The 21546-nt window shown below is 35.2% G+C and overlaps 6 protein-coding genes across 6 annotated transcripts; 3 read left to right on the top strand and 3 right to left on the bottom strand.

Moving 5' to 3' along the window:
- Positions 1 to 5759: 5759 nt before the first annotated feature.
- Positions 5760 to 6856, top strand: LOC116347397. The gene is made up of 2 exons (XM_031777975.1): positions 5760 to 6018; positions 6525 to 6856. Exons 1-2 carry the CDS (start codon positions 5833 to 5835, stop codon positions 6801 to 6803), a joined length of 465 nt encoding a protein of 154 aa, XP_031633835.1. The 5' UTR covers positions 5760 to 5832; the 3' UTR covers positions 6804 to 6856.
- A 425-nt stretch (positions 6857 to 7281) lies between these two features.
- Positions 7282 to 9417, bottom strand: LOC116347390. Its single transcript, XM_031777968.1, has 2 exons — positions 9324 to 9417; positions 7282 to 9244 (listed from the first exon to the last, which is right to left on the bottom strand). The coding sequence occupies exon 2, from the start codon at positions 9227 to 9229 to the stop codon at positions 7661 to 7663; it is 1569 nt and encodes a 522-aa protein (XP_031633828.1). The 5' UTR covers positions 9230 to 9244; positions 9324 to 9417; the 3' UTR covers positions 7282 to 7660.
- A 235-nt stretch (positions 9418 to 9652) lies between these two features.
- LOC116347388 (BTB/POZ domain-containing protein 6-like) lies at positions 9653 to 10922 on the bottom strand. The gene is made up of 2 exons (XM_031777965.1): positions 10792 to 10922; positions 9653 to 10705 (listed from the first exon to the last, which is right to left on the bottom strand). Exon 2 carries the CDS (start codon positions 10662 to 10664, stop codon positions 9726 to 9728), a length of 939 nt encoding a protein of 312 aa, XP_031633825.1. The 5' UTR covers positions 10665 to 10705; positions 10792 to 10922; the 3' UTR covers positions 9653 to 9725.
- A 2410-nt stretch (positions 10923 to 13332) lies between these two features.
- Positions 13333 to 15537, bottom strand: LOC116347391 (dimethylaniline monooxygenase [N-oxide-forming] 3-like). The gene is made up of 7 exons (XM_031777969.1): positions 15432 to 15537; positions 15042 to 15326; positions 14606 to 14976; positions 14401 to 14529; positions 14182 to 14346; positions 13924 to 14087; positions 13333 to 13705 (listed from the first exon to the last, which is right to left on the bottom strand). Exons 2-7 carry the CDS (start codon positions 15299 to 15301, stop codon positions 13427 to 13429), a joined length of 1368 nt encoding a protein of 455 aa, XP_031633829.1. The 5' UTR covers positions 15302 to 15326; positions 15432 to 15537; the 3' UTR covers positions 13333 to 13426.
- Positions 15538 to 17660: 2123 nt separating this feature from the next.
- On the top strand, positions 17661 to 18092 carry LOC116347372 (zinc finger protein 333-like). Its single transcript, XM_031777945.1, has one exon. The coding sequence runs from the start codon at positions 17661 to 17663 to the stop codon at positions 18090 to 18092; it is 432 nt and encodes a 143-aa protein (XP_031633805.1).
- Positions 18093 to 18602: 510 nt separating this feature from the next.
- On the top strand, positions 18603 to 20756 carry LOC116347380 (BTB/POZ domain-containing protein 3-like). Its single transcript, XM_031777955.1, has 2 exons — positions 18603 to 18813; positions 19059 to 20756. Exon 2 carries the CDS (start codon positions 19137 to 19139, stop codon positions 20376 to 20378), a length of 1242 nt encoding a protein of 413 aa, XP_031633815.1. The 5' UTR covers positions 18603 to 18813; positions 19059 to 19136; the 3' UTR covers positions 20379 to 20756.
- Positions 20757 to 21546: the final 790 nt, after the last annotated feature.

Below are 21546 nucleotides of genomic sequence, written 5' to 3'. Positions count from 1 at the left end.
TCAGCCACTTCGTACTTATGACACAGTTTCGTCACGCCAATGATGTTGTTCGATGTCAATTGAACTTTTCCCAGATAGAAGAATTGTAAAAACTCTTTGAATGCATCGGGTGACGCATCGACGATTTTGACATCGCTTTCTTCTTTCATTGAGCCATAAAACATGGTCTCAAATACCGGACTGCCAACAGAGAGGATATTTTTGTGTGCTGGAACTGTTTGAAATTCATCCTCACAGATTTTTATCATAAATTTGACGTCAGCTGTCTTCGAGTCAAGGTACAGCTTTTCGCCTCTTTTCATTAACAAACAGTTACTTCTTTCAAACACTTTTGTGCTCATCATGGCTACCTGATTTTGGAGATATGATTGTTTTTGAGAAGGAAAATGAAATGACATGAAACTGTTTTGTGAAAACTTCTTCAACAAAAATCTTTTGTTTACCTTTTTTCAATTCGATCCTCAAATTTTCGAAGACGTTTGGGACTATGAATGCACGCTAGTGGATAAAGTTACCAATTTAACCTATCGACGATCCAGAATAAGAAAATTGATTTGTCAGTCTGTTGCTGTCACCCTTTCAAAATGGATATAAGTTATATCATATAACTACTTACTTTCACAGTTTTTTGTTTATTAAATACTTCAGTATTTGTTTAAAATATCGAACGGTAATATAATCAATTTAACCAAAAAATGTAATCGAGGGGAAAGAAAAAAATGTTTTGTGTTTTTCTATTTTGATATATGATTAAAGAATGCGTTTGTACAACGCGATCTGTTTCTGTATGCTCCTCTCTAAATTTTACAAGTTAATTTGACAGATCAACACTGAACGAATGAAGTTGCAATCGGGTGCGTTCAATTCACATTTCAAACTTAAACTTACCGTTTAGTTATGACAATTCAATATGCAAACTTTTAACTTAAAAAAACTGTACGATTACACCAAAAATTCGAGAAATCCGAATCTGATGTTAGTTTTGAGATGCAACCAATTTTTCATAGACTTTTCATACAAAAATCCACAAAAAATATCATTTTTGTATAAAAGACATGCCTTTGTGGTACCGTAATGATGTGAAACTTTGAACAGGCTATTTTTTTTATTGAAATTTCTTTAAACTTGCTGTGATTATTTATTTTGATAAGAAAATAATATTCCCAAAATTTCCGTTCCATGCGGAAAAGTCAGCTTGCGTACGTAAGCCTCTTTATTTTTTTGTTATTTACTGTTGCTTCTACGTTGAAAGAGAAAATTGATTTCTGCCATCACATATGTGAGATGCAAGGAATGGTTCGTATATAGAAATCTTATAGAATAATATTTTTACAGCTATAATATAGCATTATATCTATAGACTATAACTCCGCATGTTCGCTCATGCGGTAGCCGCTGTGCGCTGTATGTACGGCCGTATGTATGCTTGTATTGTATTTTATCATTGATTCTATTTTGTTTTGAATCTATTAGGGCCGCCCAAGAAGTTTACTATATATCGGACGATGAAATTGGTGCGGAACCAGAACATCCGGAAATGGCGCGCATCAGAGGCTCCAATTTGTACGAAGTGCTGTGCTCGCAGTGCCCTGAAAATCCAATGGTCATTTGCCAATTGTTCCAAAAATTGGTGCGCGTTTTCCCACAGTTAACGCCGATGTATGTATCGGAACTGTCGGCCGAACGTACGTAGCATTTTATACATCACAGCGAACCAGAATGAACGCATTGTTCTCTTTACGATTAACAGGCCGGCTGAAAAGTTCGTAGGCTAACATAGTAAAACACATTTTTTTGGCAAAATTCGGTTTTATTATTCAACATACATGCCTTCGAGGGCGATACAGCGATTCCAACGATTTTCCAACTTTTCGATACCATTTTTATAGTACGATTTCTCTTTACCCTCAAAATAGGCCTCTGTTTCAGCGATTACTTCTTCATCAGCGCTAAATTTTTTTCCCGCGAGCATTCTTTTGAGGTCTGCGAACAGGAAATAGTCGCTGGGGGCCAGATCTGGAGAATACGGTGGATGGGGAAGCAATTCAAAACCCAATTCATGCAATTTTGCCATCGTTTTCATTGATTTGTGACACGGTGCATTGTCTTGATGAAACAGCACTTTTTTCTTTTTCAAATGGGGCCGTTTTTTTGTGATCTCATCCTTCAAACGCTCCAATAACGCTATGTAGTAGTCGCTGTTGATGGTCCGGCCCCTTTGGAGGTAATCGATGAATATGATACCGATTGCTGTCAAATTTTGACACATATCTTTTGAAGGTTGGCACTAATTAAAAATCATATGGATTTAATTCTAGTAACGCCATCTATGTGTCAGCCTACGAACTTTTCAGCCGGCCTGTTATGTGACTCAAAACATTCAAACGAATGAATAGAGAACAATGCATGTATTGTTGTTCGCTGTGATGTATAAACTACTACGTATTTTCGCATGCGACGGACGACGCATTCTCAGCAAGATATTTTAATATGCTCTGGATAGCAGCAGCGCTGAGAAATACTCTGTTCGCTGGTAGAGTGTGTTACCGTTGATGCCGTTGTATTTTACGCGTAAGTGAAACAGCAGCGGCAATAGCGTCAACGGCAGCACATACGAAACGAAAGGGGAATATGTATCGTGCATCCGTTTCGTATGCGTTAGTTGTACGAGTTCAGCATTACTCAGCTCTCAGTCATATGCTGAGCAGTAGCAAATAATGATATTCTGGTAGCTAGCAGTCGAAATGAATATAATGGATGTAAACATTGATTGTCTTGAGTCAATCTCCATGTACTTAAATGTTGAAGACCTCGTGAACATTGCCCATACGAATAAAGAGTTAAAGCAAGCAGCTGATTTGGCATTTGTTCGAAAATTTAGTGGAAAGATGACAAAAATTCATATTTATCAATACTGCTATCAAATCGAGTTAAATGGAAACTCAACTCCATTGGTTAGTAAATCCATATGGATTGCTGCGTAACTTCGGCCACATCATTGGGAAAATAATTAGATACAATGTAAAAATAAAATGTCTTACATCCGTAAGATGAACTTTTCCGCACTGTGATCTACAACATGCATTTATTACAAATATTTTAATTAAAAAATTCACGAGAAAACTTAATATGACATTAGTTTTACGATAAAAATAATTTTCGAAGCTTTTTTCATACAAAAACGACTAAAAAGGGGAATTTTTGTATCGCAGCCATGCCTATATGATATCGTAATCATGTGAAAATTTGCCGAGGTTATTTTTTTCACAAAAAGTTAACATTCTGAAAGTTTGAAGAAATTTCAATACATATTAAGGGTACTTACCATACAAAATTTCGTTTTTGAGCGAAAAATCCAAAATTTTGTTCGGGTGATACCCCTAATATGCATTGAAATGTCTTCAAACTCTCGGAATGGTATTTTTGTGTGATGAAAATAACCTGTGCAAAGTTTCAGCTCATTACGATATCATACAGGCATGGCTTTCATACAAAAATTCAATTTTTTTGACATTTTTGTATGAAAAGTGTGTCGAAATATATTTGTATCGCAAAACTAACGTCATATTCGGTTTTCTCGTACCCAAAAACCCCCCATTACACATTTTTGAGTGTTTAAGTATACATTAAATATCACTTTTGGAAGAAAAATTGATTTTTTCCCATGGATGCCCATTGGCGAGTATCACTTGCGTTGTATATTGACAATGTATTTGAACGCGACTCGATTTAAGAAGCGCCATCTCTGTCACGCCAGGTTCTCATATATTTTTTTCTTGCAAATAAAATTGCAAATTTGTATAAATTGTATAAGTATTGCAATAATAATAACGAAAATAAATAATAGAATTAATAATAAATAAAAAAATTGAAAAAAACACACAAATATTTTATATTATATGGTTCTCGTGTTATAAGGAAGCTTTGCCAGCAACTTTGAAAATTTCTATCGCTTCTGTCGATAGTACAGCGTTTAATGCATCACAAATTCGAAACACGTCGGCCAAATTTATTTCCTTTGAAATGGAAAATTTGTAACTCACTGAACTCACTTTTTATTTTGTCCGCAAATTCGCTGCGATACTTAAATAACGATGATTTCGATAATCCGACGATAATTTGATGGTATCACATGTCCGTAATGTCAATGTAAATTTATGATTTGACTAAGAGATAAAAAAAAATCGAGAGAAAAACAAAATTAGATTCAAGTAATTAGCATGTCTTGTGTTCAGTTCTCGATGCGATCGCAGATTTGCGTTCAGATTTTTTGAAGAAGAAAAAGAACTGGGAACATTTTAATTTTTTTATTTGCAATAATCACACAATAATACCGATAGATCACCAGAAAAATATTCACTTTTGACAGATATCAATGTTTGACAAATATATAAACGAACACCCAAGTGTGTAGAGTTTCCCTTTGGTTTGCATTGGGACTCAGAGATGGCGCTCGCAAAATCCGATCGCCTTGAAAGCCAACTGTAAGTGGCAGTAGCCCATTGGCATCACACCAGACATGACACTTCACTCTGTCAACCAAAGTCACTCAAAATCCAATGGTTTCTATTCCTCGGCGCCCCCAAACATCCTGTGAAGTCAGATTTTGAATTACTTTTCTTGTTTGAAAGTTATCGTGTTAACAAATTTTTGCGTACAGCGTACAGGGTACCACGCACATACATTCGGACATCGAAAAAACGCTAGATTCGTGTTCTCTGGCCCCAAAAACACCCAGAAAACACATTTTTGATGACTGTTAATTTTTCGACCGATTCCAATACTGTATCCATTGAAAATTTTGGTTTTTTCACGATAACATTTTCCCCAGAGACGATATTCAAAATCTGACTATACTTTATGATTCGGGGCCACGTAGAGTACATCTGGTCCATATTTCGGCGATATTGAATAATAATGGGTGTAAAATGGAGGCCCAGAACAAGAGAAAAATCGACACTTTTATTGTTACCGCGATAAGTCTTCTTCCAAAAACTCAATTTAAATTCTGACTTTGCAGGATGACTTGGGACTACTAGGAGACGTGCTGATTAGTTTTTGAGCAATATCTGTTGACCGGTGTATTTTTTTAGATACATTTTTTGATCATTTTTCAACCATTTTGGTGACACGATGGTTTCGTACTCAGACATAAAATTCCAAACTGACTTTACGGGATGATTGGGCACTACGAGAAATAAATCTGGTCAAATTTTCAACGACATTGATTGATCGGTGTAAAACTTAGACTCTGAAGAGAGAAAAATCCATTAAAATGATATTCTTTCATTTTGAACGCTGAAAGAATGTGTAGTGGGGGGTTTTTTGGCACGAGAAACCCGAATCTGATATTAGTTTTAAGTGCAATCAATTTTAATTAAGGGACGGAGATGAGTGAGACTCAAACATGTGCTTCTTCTTCAAAACAATACATACGCAAGTATCACATGTACAGCAGAAGTCAATAAGTATTCATCACAGAAACAAAGCTGAGTAGCGTGCGCAATGCGCATGTATTTGTGTTTGCACTGCTGTTATGGCGTATACTTTTGATGTTTGTGAGTTAGTGTGTATGTATTGTTCTGAAGAAGAAGCACATGTTTGAGTCTCACTCGTTTATATGTAAATTACATAGGCATTTCCAGGCCATGATTTTAATATACCCCTACATTGTACAGTTTAAATAGATAAATCATAGTAACCTCTTTGTTTCAAATCAAATTTATATTAGTTTTAAATATTCAGTTTTGAAAATTGCAATTTATAAATTACACTTAAAATTCAGTTTAAGTTAAACCATTGAAACCAAAATTTAAAGTATAGACGTGAGGAATGGGATCGAAAAAAAGAAAACACGAAGACATATCCGATGATGATGATATTTTCAACTTGATACTTTACAAGGATGAAGAACATGAGCATGATGATAAAATGAGAATATTCGATGAAGATCTAGAGCCAGAAGATCCATTGTATCCTATCTATGATCCATTGAACAGGCCAATTAATATTGATGATGTAAGTTTGAAAGAAGTGAAATCGTTTTATCATTTGAAAATAAATTGAGAGTTTCTGTCTTTCATCACTTTGGACGAGTCAAATTGAAAACATTAGAAAAAATACTTATTTGTGAATATCAATCAGCAATAATCAGATAATTTCTGAGAATATTTCCAAAACAAGTCAATTCCCTCTTTCCATTTGAAGTTGTTTTATGTGCAGATTCATGAAAGTCTAAATTTATCCAATGGACTTTTTTATCAATTTTCCTAGCATGATGATGAAATTGTTCCGTTTGTGTGTGAAGAAATTAATAATTTTTTATAGAAAAAATTTATAGATAAAAATCCAAAATCATTTGTAACGAACATCAATATGACGAAGTATCCATTGACTTGATTTCATTCATTCAATTCTTCCAAAATTTCGAAATTATGAATATTCAATAATTGGGTATTTTCATAGGCATACAGTTTAACACAATTGACAGTACGATAATAAAAATATTTTGTTGAATATTGTAGAGGCAACTGGATGTATTAGGTGCATTGGGTCTATATAATCCAGCAGTAACGCCAGATCCATTGGCGAATCGACAACCACAGCCACTCGTTGATTTAAAAAGTAAAAGTATGAAAAAATTCTTGGACCTAGAACGTACGAGGAATCGTAACCATTTACATCGATGTCTCTACGAGGGATGTGGTCAAAGATTTAGAAATATAACCGATTTGCGTGATCATATAAGAAGACATCAAACCAAGAAATCACGCAAAATAAAAAAAATTAAACGAAAAAGATGAATATGAACGGGGAAGTAGATAGCAATAATGAAATCAAATTTAAGTTAATAAAGTACTGCAATATATAGTTTTTTCAATCAAGACCTCATATCTGTAGGTTTGCCTTTAAATCGGAGACTGTTTCTCAGAGAACATGGATCCGGTATTCATTTTAATTGTCACTGAGGAGGAACTCGGCTCAGTGCTCTTCCAGCTCATCAGAGCGCTCCTCCTTAAATATTGCTCTGAGAAATAATCCCTGGTTTAAATATTGATAGATTTTCACTGAAGGAATGAAGTAGCTGGTGTTGAACGTACGTTTGCTTGACTACTCTCTATATTTCAATGTCGGAACGGTAAATATAACACGGTTTTGAAATATTTGGATAAAAATGTCTGAATTATCAGTTGAAAAAGAACTTTTTCTTATATGACATACCCAATGTACACGATTTATGATAGAAAATATTCGAAATCATAAAAATACAAATTACACCGCACTAAAACTTTTCGATATGATGCTAAAAAATATTCGTCTGTCTGGTGTCGACCATTAAGATATTCCACTATTGACAGATTTTACTGTATTTCTTCCTGTGAAATTCGGCCAAAACCAAAATCGATGTGAATATAAATCAGATTATCATGCTTCAAACCACATATGAAGTTGATTTTGACAATTTTTTTTTGAGATACGTGATAAATCTTTTGACATATTTTTGAGGAATAAAGGAATTTTCTGATGAATTAGAATTAAAAAACGTAATAATTTGACTTAATGTCGTAAGAACATTACATGAAAGATATGATATTGAAACTAAAAAAAATGAATTTTGATATTTTTACTCTTTTTGAAATGGTCAGTCAGGTCGATCCGCTCAGGCTGAAGGTCTTTCAAAGACTAAACCGCTGATTAAGCCAGAGTGTGGTGAAAATTTTATTTCAACGTCTCCTTGCTTCCAATTAACAGTTTTCGTCAGTGTCACAAAATAACCCCTGGACCATCGAGCTGCATCAATTTTCAGCACATATTCTTGATTTGGATTGATAACAACCGGAACTGGAACAATGATTTTCGTTTCAAAGGCAGATGAAAGGTTTATGTTTCCCAATTGTAACGGTTGACCACTCTTTCGGCCACGCAAAGTGATTGTAGCGTTTACATTCATATCTGCACTAAGTGTGCCGTTAATTTGACCAATGAGAATTTCGGTCAAATGTAATATGGTGTTCAATTTAACTGTGCATTCAAATGGCATTGAAATATACGATGATGATTTTTTACCACGAAGATTACATCTTATTATTTCAGCCGTTTCCGTTCTTTTTGCTTTCTTTGACTTTGTTTGCATAATGATTGTTTCCAAATCGTCTTCGTTGAAAAATCGCTTGTAGCCACTGACGTGCTGTGAAAATTGCTCTTTGTCCAAGTCAGAAAACGGGATACGATGAAATGAGTCATTGAGTTGTGCTCTTAAATAGGCTGGCGTCTCTTGCAATCCGTTTCGTACACATTCAGCTTTGGCCCATGCCATGCTTGCGTCAACAACAGTCGATGGGCTGCACTTTGATGACGCCAATTCAAGGATCTTGTCCAGTGTCTTTCGATCGCATTTCAAGAAATCGTCTGATTTTAGTATTGTATTTGGATTCTGTTGGATGTGATGTTCGTAAGATTTCACAACTGTTTCCAAATCGAGATGAACGGCTGCTGCATAGCCTGTGCATGGTATGTTTTTCAAATTTTTCATTAGAATATCATCGATCAAAACTATAGTGAATAAATCGAATTCATCCCGCAGATTTTCAGGCGTTATTACCACGCCTCTTTGTTCGCATTTGTTTCTGGCCCACGCCATACAACTATTGACAAAAGCCCCGGCATTGCACTGCAATGTCACCAACTCGAGCAAATCGCTCATTGTCTCCTGGTTGCATTCCATGAAACCTGTCGATTTTAGTACTTCATCGGGATGCTCCTTGATCTTTTGCTTACATAATTTGATGGTGTTGGCCAATTCAAGAAGAACTGCCAACTCATAAACTGTGCACACATTATCAACGGTTAATGATTTTTGTAATGTGGCCCCACAAGATTTCAAGCCGTCAACCAATTCATATTTGTGACATAATTTGGTCACGGGCACAACATTTTTCGATGTCAGGCGCACTTTTTGCAGGTAAAAGAATTGTAAAAATTCTTCGAACGCGTCGGCCGGTGCATCAACAATTTTAATATCACCCTTTTCTTTCATTGGACCATAAAACATGGCATCAAATACATTGCTTCCAATGGAAAGGATGCTTTTGTGTGCTGGAATAGTTACCGAGTGGTCGGCATTGAATTCAACGACAAAGTTTACGTCAGACGTCCTAGCATCAAGGTACAACTTTGTACAGACTTGTGTTGTCGATTTGTTGGTGACTGTGTATATTTTTCCATTCATTTCTGGTGCCTGTTACTAAAATAAACAAAATGAAGAAGTCACAGTTCAGCTTTGGCTCTATACTCTTTTAGAGCATTCAGACTACTGTACTTACGCTTGAAATTTGAGATCCAGAAGAAATATTAATTGTTTGAATTATGGAACGGTATGGAAGATTTGATGTGTATTTCTTGACTAATAGATAGCTGATGTCAAATTATATTGTTGCACGATTAGTTGTCAACAAATTGTGATCTGTCAAACTGAACGAATGAACGAAAACACCATCGGATGACTGTTGGATGCATTCAATGCCAATGTGAAACTTCAGCTATGATTCAGAGCTTTTAAGTTGTTTTTCAATTTTGATGGACTTTCAGTTGGCTGTAAATCGATTTGAGAGGAAATAAATTAATGACAAGAGCACATTTATTTTCAGCTGTTTATTGGAAATGAAAATTTTATTTTATTTTTTGATATTTGAATATTCCAAGAATTCGACGATTATTATGTTATTCTAATGCTCAGGAAAATGGAGAATATTTAAATCTGACCAATAATCGTCATCGTCGGGATCGTCGAACAATTTGAGCACAGAACTTGGTCGTTTCCCCAATAAACTTGATGCCTTCGATGTTTGTATTTCTTTCCTTTCATTCTCAGTTTTTTCCTTTTGCTTCATCATCTTTACAATGATCGCTTCCAAATCAGTTTTGTCAAATAGATCCTTATAGGAGACGGTAAATTGGGCAAATTCTTCCGATGACAGTTGATCAATTGGGATTTTACCCACCAATAAGCCAAGTTCATTCTTTAGATTTGTTGTCGTTGCTACCACGCCATTTTGCACACATTTGGTTTTGGCCCAAGACATGTATGCATTGACAATGGTAGATGCGTTGCATTTCGATGTCACCAATTCCAGAATTTTGTCCAGCATCTTTCGATCGTACTTTAAGAAATCGTCTGATTTCAGTATTACTTCTGGGTTCAGCATAATCTGTTGTTCACAAAATGTGATTGTGCTTTCCAAATCGAGAAGAATGGCCAATTCATAATATGTGCTCATATCATTGATGGTTAGCACCACTTGCAGTGCTAATTCACACAGCTTCAACGTATCAGGCACTTCGTACTTATGGCACAATTTCGTCACCGCAATGATGTTGTTGGGTGTCAATCGAAGTTTTCCCAGATAGAAGAACTGTAAGAACTCTTTGAATGCTTCGGGGGATGAATCGACGATTTTTACATCGCTTTTTTCCTTCATTGGACCATAAAACATGGCATTAAAAACCGGACTTCCAACAGAGAGAATGTTTTTGTGGGCTGGAACACTTTTAGTACGCTTGGAATAAATTTTGAACACAAAATTCACGTCAGCTGTCTTCGTGTCAAGATACAGTTGTTTACAACTGTTCAGCACCAATTTGTTGTCAAACACATGGACACTCATGGTGTTCGGCTTGGTTTGAATGAAACACTGGCCAATGAAATCTGCGAAATATAAGAAATACCAATATAATTGTCGTCTGTCTGTCATCGACTCTGGTACCAAACATTTTGTTTAAAAAAAGTCTTACTTTGTTGTATTTTCAGAGTACCCAGTCGTTTTTCAATGATTTAATCTTATAATAGTGGAAAAATATGTGTTTTATTCCATTGAGCATCAAGTTATGTTGTGCAACTGGATAAATTTACTGCGCAAATGCCACAGTTGGTTTGTATGATAATCATCTTTGACAGATCCAAACTCAACGAACGTGACAATTATGCGTTCAATGCGCTGTCATCGCTTAATGTGTCTGTTCCAATTTATGCGGGCGATTCAAATGTCCGGAGCTGTTCAACGCACCGTGGATGTGTGGACACTTTTACAATTTTCTTTTTTATTTCTCTTTGAAAATTTAAAATTAAAATAAAGGCCACAGCACATGTTTGCAATAAAAATGTATTTATTTAAGCAAATTTGATGGTTCACAAATGAAAATCATTAATTCTATTTTCAAAAGATTTATTAATAGGATTTCAATAGAAGTTCAATAAAAGTAAAATTGAAATTCCACCAGTTATTCGATTTTAAAAATCGTAATCTTGATAATTGGCATTGAAATGTTGTTTTTTTGGCATCCAGTCGTCATATTCATCGTCCCAGCCATCGTCCCAGCTATCTTCCCAGCCATAGTCACATTCATCAACAAACGGCGGTTGTCTTGGGTCAAGATCAAGCATCTGCCGTTCACCTATATTTTCTCTTCTTGGACCAATTTCTGCTGCTCGTTTGTGTGTATTTGCCTGGACTTTTTCTCGTGGCCCATTGTTGGTCAACAATTTTGAAATGATCGCCTTCAAATCGCAATAATTCAATAGACCATTGTACGATGCACAAAATGCATCGAATTCTGTGTTGGATAGTTTTTCGACCAATTTTGGAATTTCTTCGATCAATTTTCCCAATTCAGCTTTTAGATTTGCTACAGTTGGTTTTCGTTTCTTTTGTTCGCACTTGCTTTTGGCCCATGACATACTTGCGTTAATAACGACCGATGCGCTGCACGTCGATGACACCAGCTGAAGTAATTTTTCCATCATACTTTGGTCGCAGTTGGAAATGAATTCAACAGATGACAACACAACTTCTGGATTCTTTTTGATTTGTTCTTCACAGAATTTGACGACATTTCCCAATTCAAGGTGAAGGGCCAAATCATAGCCTTTGGACATGTTACTGATGGTCAATAGCTGCTGAAGAGCCGTCTCGCACAAATTCAGTCCGTCGGCAACTTTGAATTTGTGGCACAAATTTGTCACCGCAAATATGTTTTCGGTTGTCAATTGGACAGTGCTCATGTAAAAACATTTCAAAAACTCTTTGAATGCGTACACGGAGGCAACAATGATTTTTATGTCACCTTTTACCTTATTTGTGCCATAAAACATAGACTCAAACACCGGACTGCCAGCAGAGAGAAGCAGTTTGTGTGCCGGAATGGCTTCCAATTTATCATCGATTTCGACCAGAAATTTGATGTCGGCCGTATTTGCGTCGAGGTACAGCTTTTCAACGCAATTGATATGTCCTTTAAATACCTTGGCAGTGGATGTGCTTGCAGACATTGTGACCGTCTGATTGATTTTCGGAAAGAAACATTCAGTGAAAATATAAATTGATTGGACAATTTTTTAGGTTAGGTCACTAATTATGGAATTGGCAATAAAATGGACCTTAATTCGTTCCAATTCAGGATATTTTACTTACAATTTTGTCGCAGAATAATTCCTTTCAACCTTGAATATTCAAAATTTTACAATTGAGTAAATTGCGTTGCTCTCACTCAATCTGATACAAACCCTTTGACAGTTTAGCAAACTTGACATAATTTAGACTTGTTGACATTGAACATACAGCTTATGTGCACAAGTTGAATATGAGTACATTCACTCCACGCCACAATCACAACGAAATTTGAAAAATCTCGACCGATAATAAATAGTTATTTAATCGGTTTATCACGATTGTGACACAAAAGTGAGGTTATGTCAACCAATTCATTTTTATTAATTTAATATTTTTGAATATTGTGGACAGAAAATCTCACAAAATCAAAAAACAAAAGATTTTTTATTTTCAAAAATGTAAAAAATTAAAATTTATTTATTTCTACCGTTTTATTTTAACAGTTTAACGCAGTTTAATTGATTCATTATGATTTTGCCAAACAGTGACGGCCATATTGTCACAAACGTCAATTAGTACTCGGAATACGCATTAGAGGTGTTGTTAGCTGCGGGCATGATCAGGCTTCGTTGCCACCGTCTCATCGCAATGCCCAATGCATGATATTTTGCTAAAACCTATGTCCTATGAATAAAATTCAATACTTTCGTGAAACTATCTAACGTTGGATTTGGAATGTGGAATACTTTGAGGATCGCCAATGTTTAGTTTTTACTGAAACCGATGTGCTTATTTACGTTGGTGGTCTCCATGAAAAATTGATTTAATTTTTTGATCTGAGAGAAAACGAAAAATGATGTATTAAGTAAAAATTCCATCACATATTGAAAGCGTGTTCAAAATTGGCCAATTCTCATGTCTGTTAATAAAAACAAATTTTCTGACGTAATGTCAACTTTATTGTATTTAATTGCCCAAAAATATTTTTGCACATTTTTTATTATTTCACTTTTTTTTTGAAGCGTCAAACTTCATCCTTTTTATGGTTCGCGAACTTTGTCAAATTGATCTCCATGTATGTTGTAAATGTACTCCCGGAAATCTCCATCACTGTCAACAATATCTGCGTATATGTCTGGATATATGTCGGGTATATTTTCAATATCTGCCATTACCGCCAAACCAAAATAGTATCCTTTGCGTTGACTTCCTAAGGAATGTGGTTTTTTGTTGTATGAAATAGCATGTGAGAACTGCTGCATTTCCTTCTTTGATGGCAGTGGTTCGGCTCCAGAGACGAATTTCAATGCAAAACGTGCCTGTTAATATAGAACGTTTTAAATTTGTTTAAGTTTTTGTATAGTTTTGTCTCTAGAATCAGTTTTCAAACGCAAAATCAAGTGTTTTTTACTACCGACCTTCAGGTAAATTCAAACTAAATATGTTCATAATATTACACAAGGACTCTTAGGTACAATAGTAAAAAAAATGATATTTGTTAGAGTCGTGTGATCGATAGAGTACAAAAGATATTCACCTGTAAATCATACATTCGAAAATGTACTCCACCGTGGGCCAAACCAATGAATGCCATCGTTGGATGTTGAATGTTTAAAACGTGCAAGTATAATGGTTCGACATAATTGTCTTTGACATGAATGCCAACGCTTTTGTCCAAAAATGGATACGAAAATTTGTAGCCTGAAAATTCGAAAATCATTCATTCGATCTCGTCTCCATAAATGAATAAAATTTGATATTCAAGTTGAACTTCAAAGAAGAAGGAATCACATACCTGTCGCATAAATAACCACGGAAATATTTTCGTGTGATCCATCATGGAATACAACTTGATTTTCTCCTTTGAAATGGCTTACATTGCTGTATTCTGAGTCAGATCTACAGTCCGGCGTTTGGTATTCATTAAGACAGGCTTTACTACACAGCTTTGCTGCCATTCCTGTAAGCATTTTGTTTTAAAATCATTTTCAATTATAAAGAAGAAATTACTTACCCACGATTTTTTGCGCCGAAGACATTGGTTGGTATGAGCTGTGTATTACTTGAACACCAATATTATCAAGTTGCCATGCTATGTCATAGCCGGAAGGTCCTTGACCAATAACCAAAACCACGTCTTTTCCTAAAAAGATTCATTTTGTTGATTTTCAAGAGCAAAAAGAGATTGCTTACCGATTGAAATCTCCATAATAACATACCAATGAATGCTTCAGGTGTACGGTAGTCACGGCTGTGTAAGGTTGTTCCCTTAAATTTTTTGGCACCGTTAATCTTTGGAATTCGTTTTTCAAAATTAATGCCAGAGCAAACGAAAACAGCGTCAAATTCATGAGTTTCAGTCTGTTTTGTTTTAGGTAGGTTCTTTCTTAAAACAGTCACATGCCACTTGCCGCTTTTGTTGAAAGAAACTTTGTCAACCAAATGATGGAATCTAATGCGTTCCTTTACATGAAACTTTTCGGCGTATGAATTCAGATATTTCAAAATGACATCATGTGATGGAAACGAGCGTGTGTCATTGGGATATGAATAGTTTGGGAACTCCATCAGTTGCTTTGGGAGATTGGTTCTGTTTGAAAGTCGACGATAAGTTTTTTGTTGTTTACAGGATAGGCTAGGTAGAACAGTACTCACCTTAGATCGCGATACATTGCAGTATGAATTTCAACACCATATTCATCCGTGCCAGTTTCCTCTGTATAATACCATACTCCGCCGAGTGTGCCAGTTTTTTCAAAAATTGTTACATTGTGCTTTTGATCAATGGCATTCTTTGCACTAACAATACCCGATGGACCAGCTCCGATAACAGCAATATTCAAAGCAGAACAACCACTCAAAAATCCGAAAATAAATACCAAAAGAACGCATTTTGCGAATGGTATCAACGTCATTTTACACTTTTCACTCAATTTACGTCTACAATTAACAGAAAATTGTTTAGATTTTAAATTAAATTCGATTTTGAACGGAATCAACACCTAAAAATGATACGTTTCCAGAATTTGTTTTGTTTTTAATTGCCTAATGATACGTGTCAACTACGGGAATTCTCATAAACACTTGTACTTTGAGGTGGGATCGAAACAAGAATGATTGGGCTAAATTATAGCGTAACTAGAAGCAGTCGATAATAATTATTGCAAAATAATAAATGAAATATCACTAGAAATATTTATGATAATTTGGAATTGGCATTAATGAAAGAAATATGGAAAGTTTTCAGAGAACGTCAATCTTCGGGATCGTAAAAAAATAAATAAATAATTTAAACAAAGCGTTTGTTTTATGTCTGGAATGAGAGTGGTCCAAAGCAGGGTGCAACACCGTTATTTTCAGAAAACGCATATGCCAAAGGTCATTATTTGCTGTATTTCTGTACTCTTGTCAGTATTGGAGTGATCTTTGTGATACTAAAACCAACTCTGGATGATGCGTCAGGTTATTTATTGGTGTTTTTAAAGCCTTTAAGGTTTTTTTAAATTAAAGATTAACCGCTGTTTACGCAGCTGCCTTAGTTAAAGAGCGTGGTTTTGTACTCTGGTTCAGACACATCTGGAATCGTAAAGAAAACAATTTTGGAAACAAATTTGAACATTCTTTAATAAGTTGACTCATTAAAAATGAATTGAAAATTTCTAAAACAATTCATACGTTCGGCAATTGAATCACAATAATCATTAACCATTAGTAGTAAACTCAGAGCATTCCATTTAAAAGTCAAAATAAAATAACTTTTTTTTTGCGTCACAAGAATGTCACTAAAAATAACTGAATTTAACAAATATGCCTTGGAAACCACGAGTTTTGTTTGTCTCTCTCTCAGTTAAGAAAACTATATCCATTCTTGTGTTCTATGAAATTAACGAATTTTATTTTCAATTTGAGAAATGCTCAATTCATTGACAATTGAAAACAGCCAACTTCATACCGAAGCTTATCATCACCAATACAAGTAATTTATTGCGCGCCTTTTCTCCCACAGTCATTGAATTTCCCTGTGTCATCATGTACAATAAAAGAGACGGCCTCTAATAGACGATCACCATCAGAATAAATACGTTTTATTTACAATAAAATTACACTCGACTCCTGTAGAAGTGAATTGAAAGGTAAGTTTTGATATTCAATGTCATTGTTAAGAAAAACTAAGAATTCCCATAGAAATGAAAAACCCAATCGGTATTTCATGGAAATTTTATACAAAAGAGCCTATTTCTTATCGTCGTATTCGTATTCGATTCAGGAAGACGATGAATCCATGTCGATGCAAGGGCGGTAGTGGCGGAAAGGTTGTCCACAAGTGCAAATGCAAGCCAAAGTGTTCACAAATCAGGGTGAAGGAAGAAGTCACCGTCAAAGAAGAGCCGAATGATATGATCCACTACTCGCCACCACCATCGCCAATTGGAACGGGTGCTACCATCAAATCGGAGAGCGAGAGTGACGACGACTGTTTGCACAATGATATCAAGGATGAAATCAAATGTGAAGATGATTGTGCAAAGAAGACACGAATACGATGATGGCGAAGGTCGAATCGCAGATAATGGTCCAGTTGACGCTAATGCTGACAATCCTTCACGTAATTATATGCCGCACACATCGAATGGCATTGGAAAGAAGTCAAAAGTTGCAAAGAAAGTGCGCAAGGGCAAACTAACAAAGAAATCGAAGGTGGCACCAAAGTTGAAGAAGCACAAATGTCATGTATGCAAATATTTGACATCGAACAAGTCACACCTCACACAGCACATGCGAGTCCACACCGGCGAGAGGCCGTTTGCTTGTGAATTATGTGCAAAAGCTTTTAAACAGAAGTCTTGTCTGAATCATCATAAGGAGGTCCATGCAGCCAAATTATTATTCCGTTGTTCGAAGTGCCGAATTGGCTTCAGCGAAGAAATCGACAAGATTAACCACGAAATCAAATGCAAACGGCCCCAATACCAGTGCCACTTATGTAAAAGCACAACTTGGAAATTGTCACATCTGAAAGAACACATGAGAACCCATAATGGTGTGAAGCCATTCAAATGCCGTGTTTGCTTTAGAGCATTTACAATGAAATATTCTCACAATGTTCATTTACGCATCCATGTCGAACAACTGCCATTCGACTGCCAGAAATGTGGCCAGCGATTTGGTGACGAAAACCAGAAGAAATCACATGAAAATCGTTGCACTTGTCGCTGATACAATTGTTATCTATGCCAGTACAAATGTTTTCACAAAGGTCAATTGCAATTCCACATGCTATCAAAGCACACTGGTGAGAAACCATTTTCGTGTGGTATTTGTAAAAAGGCATACCGTGATAAGAGCAATCTTAAGCGACATTTGAAAACACACAACAGAAAACAACCGATTCGTTGCTCAAAATGCTGGAAGAAATTTGCAGAAGATGGCAACAAGGATCCGCACGAAAAACTATGCAAACGACGCACCTATCAGTGCTATTTATGCAAAATTGTAAAGCAAGGATCACAACAATTGAAAGGTCATATGCGTACTCACCATACTGGTGCCAGACCATTTTCATGCAAATTGTGTGGAATACGCTTTGCTTGGCGATCTGCTGCCACACGTCATATGAAAATTTTTCACCATTTGAAGAATAATGCAATCACATCAATCAACTTATTTGATTCGTTGCAAAGTGGCAAACATCAAAAATCTTCGTAATTCCTAACAAATATTTACTATGAACAATTGAATAAGAAAAACATGTTCATACCATAAAAATATTAATGCCACTTTGCTATACTTTTGCATAAAATAAAACAAATGAATTATCAAAGATCAATTGTCTTTTATTTCAACGCGAAACCAGTTCCTTAAAAATGATCTCCCTTCAAATAATTAAATTTATCTTGTCAATTACCACCACATCTGTATTAAACACTGTTTTAATTCGGAAAATACTCATTTGAAAAACATTCAAATGTTTCAGTATCGAAAATCAATCAGTCTAGTCAATTCAACAAATTGCGATTGCTTTTCGGTGGAAAAAAGAAAATGTTTTGTTTTTAGATAAAAGATCATCTAATTTGAATGTTTTTATAATGGTCAATCTAGTGAATGTCAATTATTTTTGAATTATCGCGCGAAACAAATTCGTACTCAGTTTGACAGTTCATCAATTTGTTGTGTCATTCTGTGTAATCGAAGATGATGTACTGTCATCGCACTATTGCACCGTACCTCGTCTGGTATAACATCATCATATTTCGTTTTGTGTTGAACAAAGTTTCCAACATTTTCCATCTTTGGGCATTAAATTAAAGTATTTTCAGTAAAATAATAGCACAAAAAAGAAGCAAAGCACAATTAACCCAAAGATTGTTGGAGTATTTTGAAAGCAGAAAGTTTTTTTATAACTTACGACCATTACGACTACGGAAAGGTGAGCAGAAAAAGTCATCTGAAGAACAAAACTGAATTGTTTTCCTTCACAAAGTGATAAATGTGTATTGAAGTGTGTTTTGAGAAATTATTAACAAATCTTACAATAGAGATCGCCAAAGATTATTCTTTTTTTCATACAACATATTCAATTCTTGAAGAAAAAAATCAGTATGATGTCCATGGCCACCAAACTTACATAAATGACTATTTTTAAAAAAAACTTAATTTAAAATCTTTTTACAGCGTCTACCCTGATGCCAGACGAGAAATAATTCTATACGAAATTCATTTGCGTGAGGTTTGTTATACACTCTACTTGAGATGGCTGATGTCAACTTTTTGTTTTACGAAGAAAACACGACCGATGCTGGTGTGAAAAAATTGATCGGAAAAGTGCCAGCTCACAAGGATATTTTGGCCTCGGCAAACCCAGTATTCTACGCTGAATTCTATGGTTCAATTAAGGAGCAAGGTGAGGTGGAAATCGTCGATTCATCGCCAGACGCATTCAAAGAATTTTTGCAGTATTTTTATTGCGGTCGTGTTACATTCACAATGGATAACATCTCAGAAATTATGTACTTAGCCAATAAATACATGATCGCCGACTGTATGGATGCATGTACCAAATATCTGACTGACAATTTAACATTGAAAGACATCTGGTGGGCCTATTTCTTGTGCATACTGCACGATCGCCAACAATTGAAGCAATTTTGTGAAGAACAAATTACTTGGAATGCTGACACATTACTGAAATCGGATGAATTTCTCGCTTGCAGTCAAAAATCGTTGCATGAAATTCTGAAAATGGACCTGCATTGTAGAGAATCAATTGTATTTGGCCGCTGTTTGGCCTGGGCAAAGAATGCATGTCAACAAAACGGATTGGACGAAAATGATGAATCGAATTTGCGAAACCAACTGGGCGACTGCTTGTTCTTGATCCGCTTCGGAACAATGACACTAGACGAATTTTCAGAGTACAAATGTTATGGTATGTTTACAGCTGATGAAGTGTTAGACATAGTGCGTTCTATAACGTTTAAAGGATTTTTTTCGAAGAAATTTAATCAATTGCCACGACGTTTCTGGGACGAAAGCAAAGTTTGGATGTGTAGGCCAAATCAATTGGATAAGTGTGTGCAAGTTCAACGTCATGAAAATGTTTTCATCACATCGAATGCCATCACATTGCTTGGAGGAGTATATTTCACGAAGGTTAGGCGTAATAGTGGTGATAGTAATACATTTAATGCCATAGTCAGCATTGAGGAAATAAATGGTCATACCTTTGCTACCGAAACTGGAACGGTTTTATTCAAAGAGACACAGGATTTTGTTTGCAATACAGAAGGTTACATCAAGCTACCGATACCAATCGTTATCAATCCATGTAATACATACCATATTTGCTTGGATGTTACACACCCCACTGGAAGCCTATACTCCTACAGACGCAGACTTGGGAAAGTAAGATCAAACAATAGCCTAATCATTACATTCCAAAATGATTACGGACACTATCATAGGATTTCACGCTTGGAGCTCATCGACTTTTAGGTGGGACAGTCCGAACATTTGTTGAAAATCAATTTGATTTCCATTATGAAAAAAACGTCAACATTTTTTTCCTCATTAGAAGACTTTATAAATATAAAAAATGATATTGTATATAGTATTTTGTTTTTCCAGTATGATGCTTGTCGTGTATATAAGTACGTATTCATTTGTATGACATGAAAAAATATTATTACGGGCATACTAAAAATTAATTAATTGAACAAAATATCAACAATAATTTACTCAACACAAGCGTGTGTTGCTCGTGTGTACTTGTGAAAAGAATCACCACTAGGCGATTGAATTAAAATTCATAGAATTGCATATAAAAAATTAGAGAGAAAAATCTATTTATTCACACAGAGATTAAGAGTGAACTGCGTATGATAAAAATGTTTTAATAATATGAAAATAAATTGAGATTTATTGAAGAAACAAATGTTGGGTCAAACTTCTGTGAACATCATGCATGATAAAGAATGGCGTTCTAAGAATGCTGTATACAATATACACAAACATAAAACAGCACATCCCGCAACATAAAATATATTGTGAAACATGAAACATTTTCTACTTGTATACCCATACAGACTAAAACTATAAAAGAAACAACTATGTATGTATTGATATAGAAATTGTGTTGACCTTATGATCACAATCCTATAATGAAATATGCTGCAACATATCGCATAATCGACGCGTGGGTTTGCGTTCGTCCGATTGCAACTTGTGTTCTAACAATCTTCTCACATATGTACAGAGTTAGTTGGAGAAATATTGGTAGGGATATAGATTGCGTGCTTCGTTCATGTTGATAAGCAGATAACCTACACTCTTTATCACTTCATACACATTTAAGTTTATTTATATTTCCCACAATTATTGAATATGAGATAGTATTAGTTATTCTTCCTTTGTTCCGTCTATTCATAAACAGAAAACTATGAATATCACAGTATTCAGTTGTTGTTGAGTATTTGGGAAGAGAAGTTCAGTGTTAACGTTCTATTCATTTTACAGTTCCGTTAAAATTTGTTTTGAAATTGATTCGTGGCATTTTCCTGTAAGTTATAAAATATTTATAGTTTTAATTAATTTTTTGTTTCCTTCCTACTTTTTTCTTTTTTTTTTTTTTGAATCAGGGAGTGTTAAACTCATTGTGTACGCT

The sequence above is a fragment of the Contarinia nasturtii genome, unplaced genomic scaffold, assembly GCF_009176525.2.
Source record: "Contarinia nasturtii isolate CC-2019 unplaced genomic scaffold, AAFC_CNas_1.1 Cnas_scaffold_1840, whole genome shotgun sequence".
NCBI classification, from domain to species: Eukaryota; Metazoa; Arthropoda; class Insecta; order Diptera; family Cecidomyiidae; genus Contarinia; species Contarinia nasturtii.
This window is presented reverse-complemented; position numbering and strand designations above follow the sequence as displayed.